Raw genomic sequence first — 7,299 nt, forward strand, 5'->3', positions numbered from 1 at the left:
TTCCAGTGTGGTGCGTTGTTGTTGTTAATGACAGGTGTGCGGCCAATCAGAAATGAGTTTTTGCCAAACACTTTGACGTACCCATCTGTTGCTGTGCTGTGGTCACCCCACAGCCCCACTGCCCTGTCCACCGTTATGCTCACTCTGGCTAGTCCACGTCGAGTAGGGCAACAGTCAATGTTGACTCCTGGGTTGTTGTGGCAGGTGCAGATACAGGGCTCATTTGGGTTGGTTTTGCTACCAGACTTGCAGGGTTCTGAGCAGTTTCTCCACAGGGATCTCTCCAAGATGAAATCATGGATGGCTTTGCGAAGGTGTTTCCGCGCCGGGTTCTTGGGGGGGATCAACTCATGAAGAGGCTCGAGGGAATAGGAGATGACATCCGGGTTCTGAGGCACAGAGGAGAGCCATTCCTTGTAAGCAGCAGGATCTTTATCTGCAGAGAACAGGATATCAGGCTCTGTGGTGTGACCGCCAGAGATCTCTGTGAACCTTTATGGATGAATAGATAGAGAAACAGTTTATATCTGGAGATATTGGAGGCATTTTTACATTTGTGCAACAGCTTGTGAAACAGCTTTTTTTACAAGTTTTAAGGATGTTTACATGTTTCTTCTTTACTTTCAGCCCTGTCTTCAGCCTTTTTGGGCTGTGCTTAACACTGCACCCACCTGTCATTAAAGCTGCTGGAGAAGCTGCTCTTGCTCTCGGTCTTGTCCTTGGCTTCCTTGCAGTGGTGAAACTCGGCCTTTGAGTTGGCCTTGTCACCCACACTGGCTGACGCCTCCACATCCAGGCATGTCTTCACTTCATCAGCGCTCAGGCCCTGCAGTGCTGCCTGGCATTGCTTGATACTGGTCACTGAGTGCACTGTCCCACCCAGGGTTACCTACAGGAAAGGAAAAGATACTCTGAGAGAAAGCTTTGTGAGACTGCATTGGGAAATGTATTGAAGTGTTCTAATTGGAAAAAGACCCTGAGATTTGATTAGATTAAATAAACATACAAATTTAAAAACAAAACTTTGCATGGCAGTGCTCCAGGGCTTAATAGCACTTACTTTGGTGATGTAGTGGGTTCCAAAGCTGTCGATTAATTTGTAGAAACGTTGTTTATGTTGGCCATTGTATATCTTGGGTAGATTTTTGACAGTACGTTTGAACTCTCGATGCAGCAAGGGTTTGTTTGAAACTCTGTAACTACAGAAAAGGGTAGAAGTGATGGATTTGATTGTGCTTCACACAGAATGGACAAGCTCACTCAAATGCTGTGATGAGCAGTTACAAACTTTCCAGATGAAAAAATATGTTCAGGGAGTTATATTTTCAAAAAAAGCAGAGGTTCCCTGCGGGTGGAAGGAGGCTCTTTTACCTGTAGTACTCACAAGATGTCTTGTGGCTAGTAAAGCTGAATTTGTCCTTCTTGGTCTTCTCCATGGAATACTCAGCCAGCTTGGACATGGTTCCCCCCAACATCAATGACCCACCGCCTCTGTGTGTGTCTATCTCCAGACCGACCTGCCAGTTGTTCTCGATAGATGATGTGGTAGAGCTGACCAGAGCCTCACTGGTCTGGTAGAGCGTGCTGGACACCTTCATGCTGCATTTGTGACTCGGCCGCCAGTCCACCACAGACACTGGGAGCTTCTGCTTCTTATTTTCCATATAAGGGTTTCCGCACAGGGTGCAGGTCTTGTCCTTCTGCTGCCATTTGTTCATGTCAATAACAAAAGCTCCTTTACGTTGCATCTTAGTGATGTCAAAACCTTCTCCAGCCAGGTTGGATCCAGGAGCAAACTCTGCATTTTCACACAATTTTATTGTACCTCTGGTGCATGCCTGGAGAGAAGAATGGGGGAGGAATAAAACAAGTCCCATCCACAGGACTGCTGCGGGGAAGGGTGTTTCCATGTGGACCAATGATTCGCTCTTGATGCGTATAGTTTTGTTTTGTTCTTGTTTTGGTAAAGAGAGAGGGTTAAAAAGGTTAGTTGTAAAAATGAGAGTGGAACGAATTTGTACCACAGTAGAATCTCAGTCAATGATAGTCCTTACTCCTCTTGACCCTTGCAACTTGACGATTTTCTTAGGTCTGTAACAGGAAGACATAGAACACGTATATATCCTGTTGAATTCTCTTAACTTTATTCATACACTTGCAAAGCTAAAAATCAAAGGACAGTCCCTGAAAAAAAAATATGATTATATGAATTAGTTTCTGTTGGATCCATTTACAAAGTATGGGATTTTCATGATGAAAATCTTTGGTTTTCATCGTAACTGAGAAGGGACACTGCCGTATCCCTGCCTCTGCCTGGCTGTCTGTGATAACAGACCATGAAAAGGATTGATCTGAAAGGCTGTAAAGAATCCACTGACAACTTTGGAAGAGCAAGAGGTCTTTATGGCCAAGTCAGATAAATATATACCTGCAACGACAGTGTAAACTTGCAGGTATTCCAAGCATGTTAAGGGAGTAAAAAGGGAGTCACCACTACTCATTCAAATCTGACTTTGAATTGCATATGGAGAATGCAAAAGACACTCTGGAGAGTCTGGCGCTTGCTGTGGTACGACCAAAGCAATATCAAACCTGAATAGTCAAACCTTAACTTTAATGCTGTGCTTAATGTGCACCAAGCATGGCAAGCTATCTGAGGAACAATGCCCTCTCTGTGGGGCACTGTGAAACATCCCCATAAGCACAGAAAGGGGCACTTGTCAGGAAAGAGGGAAATATTGACTGGACCAGTATGCAAAAAGAAAACCTGTTCAAAAGACCCTCTAGTCTCTGAAACAAAGCTAAAACCACATCATGAATCACTGTTCACACATGTAAAATGCCACATCGGAGTGATCATGGAACAAAATGATAAACGTCTGTTGTTCATCCAGTCAATGCTCTCACCCACCCACATGTACATTTTTGTGTCACAACATGTCCCCACAGACCTAAACTAAAGAATTTTGTAAAGACCAATCACAATCACAAGTCCAGGTCTATAGACCTCATGGAGACATATCTGAACAGTAACTGCTTCCAAAGGGGCTTCCATTGTACAGGAAGTCATAGCCATAGACTTAAACTGTGGCTATATTTTTGCCATAGTCTTTGTCTTTGAAATAATGTAAACATTAGATGTGTAAGAGGTTAGAGAAGAACCCTCTCTGAGAGACATATAAAATCGAATGTGTTGGCACATCAAAATATGAACAGTGCTGAAATCAGAGCAGGACCTCTGTCCGCTGTGATTATTTCATTTACAGAAGTCCTTCACATTATGTGATATACTTCCCTTACACTGAATACAGTCCCATACCAAACAATATAAAATGACCTTATTCGTGTCTACATTTATCATCCTTACTAAAACACCTGTGTGGTGTTGCCTCCATCACAAAGAACATGTTTGGAACGTTTACAGAAACTAGTCTCATGCATGTGGGTTCTGCAAACATCCACTAACTCATATAAATTAAATAAATGTCAAAAAAAAAAAACCAGAAAAAAAACCATGTCAAATTTGGCAAAATAGGTGAATATTTTAAGCAGACTGAACATACCTTGTCAGCGTGGCGTGTGCGTACAAGTCTGTGAGAGTGATCAGTAAGTGGGCTTTTTGTTTTCACGGTAATGACCCACCACCACTGATGGAAAAATGACAGCGAGAGGAAGGGAGGGGGAGGGGAGACTGGGGGGGGGGGGCGTTAAAGTCTGCAGTTTGCTTTCAGTGTGGTGTGTGCAGGCACAGAGATGACAGATGTGGTGTGAGAGAAAAAGAGGCTTAGTTTGTGGTACTGGAGATATTAGACTTCAGCAGAAAATGTGTGCATCCAGTCATCCGTGTGAATGTGAGTTACCTATAAGCAGAACTGTGGTGAAACTGGTTTGAGTGTGACGGGGGAGATTAGTCTGCAGTGTGGTATCCTCAGGAGTAGTCAGATCAGAACTCACCTTACTCTCTGTGAGTCACACTTCAAAAACTGAAGAGGACAACACAAAAAAACAATTAAAAGAAATTTAAAAAAAAAGAGGAAAAAACATTTGTAAGCAGACTCTGTTGAATCAGGTGGTTAGGTGCAGTGCTGAACAGTAACCGGGTTAGGTGTGATAGAGGTTATCTACTGCCACGTTACATGACTCTTATTGCATAAACGCTTACGGAAGCATCAGCGTTTCACGACTAGTCTGGAGTTGTGTTCTCAGGGCATGTTAAGCACTATACCACACTGCATGAGAATAAGAGATGCCAAAAACACCTTGATGTTTGAAAACGGGATTTTGGTATGGCTGTTGAGATGGAGAGCATTCTCTGTAAAACAGCCAAAAGTATCTCAAATGGGAATGTGGTTTATTTAAAGGCAATGAGTAAAATTCACATTTGTTGAAAATTAACTACAGTAATCAGCTACATGCGTTGCATGCCATTTATTGAGCTGAGATAGATCAAAAGGAAACACATATCAAACACAGAATTAATGTTTGGCTTGTGATGAGTAAAGACACAACGAAACAGTTTTTTTACGCATAATGTTAGTCATCCTGACTGATGTGTTCATCTTAACGCTGTTGATTTTGCAGTTTAAAAATCAAGAGAGAGCCGAAGAAAACACCTTACAAACGAAATGTGTAACTACTGAGGGCTCTGCTTTGATTATAATAATGCACATGCTCGTTTAGAAGAACCCCCATTCCAACCAGTATCTTTTTTGGAACTCGCTGGGCGTGACGGGAAACATACATCTTTTCCAGGTGAGTTGGTATGGGAGAGGGGACGTACTCTGAACATGTGGGTCCAGACAAGCTCGGGCCACAGCTCACCTGTACTTTGTAGTACAGTATGCCATGGTTTAGACTACAGAAATTCTCCTGCACTCCATGTTTCAGGTCTATCTCACAAGCGCCAAGTAAATCATCATCCCATTTGTTATCCCTGTCCCACACCTCTAATCTTAACTTGCCAAAGTCAGCCAGCAATATGGTGCCAAGATTGCTGGTTCTTCCCCAGTGTGGTGCATTGTTGTTGTAGATCACTGGAGTCTCGTCGAGTTTCACCTTGCCTTTGTGAAGCACCTTGACGTAACCATCAGTCTTTTTAAGGTAGTCACCCCACAGACCACTTGCTCTGATCACAGTCACATTCGCCTCAGCAAGGCCTTTTCTCCTGGGGCAACAATTAAGAGTCACTTTAGGGTTGTTGTGACAACTACAGACACAAGATTCTTTGGGGTTGGTCTTGATTCCAGCTTTGCATGGCTCAGAGCAGTTCTTCCATAGGCCTCTCTGCACAATGTAGTCGGTGATGGCTTTGCGCAAATGCTGTCTGATAGGCTGTTTTTTGGGCAGCAGCTCATGAAGAGACTCGAGGGAGTAGGAGATGACATCCGGGTTCTGAGGCACGGAGGAGAGCCATTGCTTATAAGCATTTGGGTCTTTATCTGCAGAGAAGAGGATATCAGGCTCTGTGGTGTGACCACCGGAGATCTCTGTGAACCTTAAAGATAAAGCATAGTGATTAAAAGCGGTACATCTGACAGAAGTATGATGCTATCAATCCCTAATGACTCCTACCTATGTATGGGTAATGACTTGCCAACCATCAGATCTTGTGGAACATGTTTTAGCTTCGTGTATTACCATCAAGACCCTCTTATCTACTCAAGTTTGCAAAAATGTTTGATCAAACATAGCAATTCATAGCTTCATATATATTCCAAAATAATATTTATTCCATTTCAGCCAATATCTCTTTGCGTTCTGTAAAGCGACAGGAAGATGTGTACCTATCACTGTATCTGCTGGAGAAGCTGCTCTTGCTCTCGGTCTTGTCCTTGGCTTCCTTGCAGTGGTGAAACTCGGCCTTTGAGTTGCCCTTTCCAGTCACACTGGCTGACGCCTCCACATCCAGGCATGTCTTCACTTCATCAGTGCTCAGGCCATTCAGTGCTGCCTGGCATTGCTGGATACTGGTCACTGAGTGCACTGTCCCACCCAGGGTTACCTACAGAAGGAGAACTCTAAATCCTGTGTGTTCATGATTATATACTAACTTGAGAGAAGGACAACTTCTCCAGAGAACTCCGGAGGTTTTGTTTATATTGGGTACAGTGCACCTTGCAGTTTAGAAGGACTGATAAGTGAATAATAGGTAATAAACATATAATCGCATAGTTTACTTAAAGAGGTTAAAAAACTGCTTATGTGTGTTTCTCCTACTTCTCCTATTTGAAGTATAATGTTTATGAATGGATGTATTCCTGCTGACTGAAGACACAGACATCATTTTGTTGTGTTACCTTGGTTAGGTAATGGGTGCCAAACTTGTCAATGAGCTTGTAGTAGTTATGTTTGGTCTGATCATTGTAGCTCTTAGGAAGTCTTCCATATTCTCGTTTGAACTCTATGTGCAAGGATGGAGTGCTGGAAAGTCTATAGCTGCAAACAGTGATTGTGAAAGGTAAAGATCCACTCTAAAAGAATAATATATACATATACTCACTCACGCACTCAAACACACATACACGTATATATATATATATAAATAAATATATATATATATATATATATATATATATATATATATATATATATATATATATATATATATATATATATATATATATATATATGTTGTATGTATATGTATATGTATATATATGTGTGCGTGTGTGTGTGTTTCTGAGTGCGTGAGTGAGTATAGACATAAATATAAATATTCAAAAATACTGGGACAGAAAGATATATGGGATTAAAGGAGCCCAGTGAGTGATACCTGTAGTATTCACATGAGGTTCTGTGGCTCGTGAAGCTGAATTTGTCCTTCTTGGTCTTTTCCATGGAATACTCAGCCATCTTAGAATTGGTCCCCCCCAGCATCAGTGATCCGGAATAACGCGAGGTTTCTAATCCCAGGTCTGCTTTCCAGTTGTTCTCGATAGATGATGTGGTAGAGCTGACCAGAGCCTCACTGGTCTGGTAGAGCGTGCTGGACACCTTCATGCTGCATTTGTGACTCGGCCGCCAGTCCACCACAGACACTGGGAGCTTCTGCTTCTTATTTTCCATATAAGGGTTTCCGCACAGGGTGCAGGTCTTGTCCTTCTGCTGCCATTTGTTCATGTCAATAACAAAAGCTCCTTTACGTTGCATCTTAGTGATGTCAAAACCTTCTCCAGCCAGGTTGGACCCGGGAGCAAACTCTGCACCTTCGCACTCCGTTTTTTTAGCTTGGGTGCAGGACTGACTGGTGGAGAGTGGAAGGGCGAGAAGGACCGTCCACAGGAGAGCTGGACAACACAT

General features: G+C 42.7%; 2 protein-coding genes across 2 annotated transcripts in view; both read right to left on the reverse strand.

The window, feature by feature from the left end:
* The window catches only part of LOC115826097 (perforin-1-like), a 4,499-nt gene extending 2,589 nt beyond the window's left edge, over positions 1 to 1,910 (reverse strand). The window contains exons 1-4 of the mRNA XM_030789773.1: positions 1,372 to 1,910; positions 1,061 to 1,199; positions 672 to 889; positions 1 to 492 (exon numbers count right to left, since the gene is read on the reverse strand). The exon at positions 1 to 492 is cut by the window's left edge and continues 337 nt beyond it. Of these exons, the coding sequence (XP_030645633.1) occupies positions 1 to 492; positions 672 to 889; positions 1,061 to 1,199; positions 1,372 to 1,910 (1,388 nt within the window). The remainder of the gene's footprint in view (positions 493 to 671; positions 890 to 1,060; positions 1,200 to 1,371) is intronic.
* Positions 1,911 to 4,614: 2,704 nt separating this feature from the next.
* LOC115826098 (perforin-1-like) lies at positions 4,615 to 7,299 on the reverse strand. Its single transcript, XM_030789774.1, has 4 exons — positions 6,773 to 7,299; positions 6,297 to 6,435; positions 5,784 to 6,001; positions 4,615 to 5,494 (listed from the first exon to the last, which is right to left on the reverse strand). The coding sequence occupies exons 1-4, from the start codon at positions 7,297 to 7,299 to the stop codon at positions 4,615 to 4,617; spliced, it is 1,764 nt and encodes a 587-aa protein (XP_030645634.1).

Source organism: Chanos chanos, chromosome 13, assembly GCF_902362185.1.
Source record: "Chanos chanos chromosome 13, fChaCha1.1, whole genome shotgun sequence".
Classification (NCBI taxonomy): domain Eukaryota; kingdom Metazoa; phylum Chordata; class Actinopteri; order Gonorynchiformes; family Chanidae; genus Chanos; species Chanos chanos.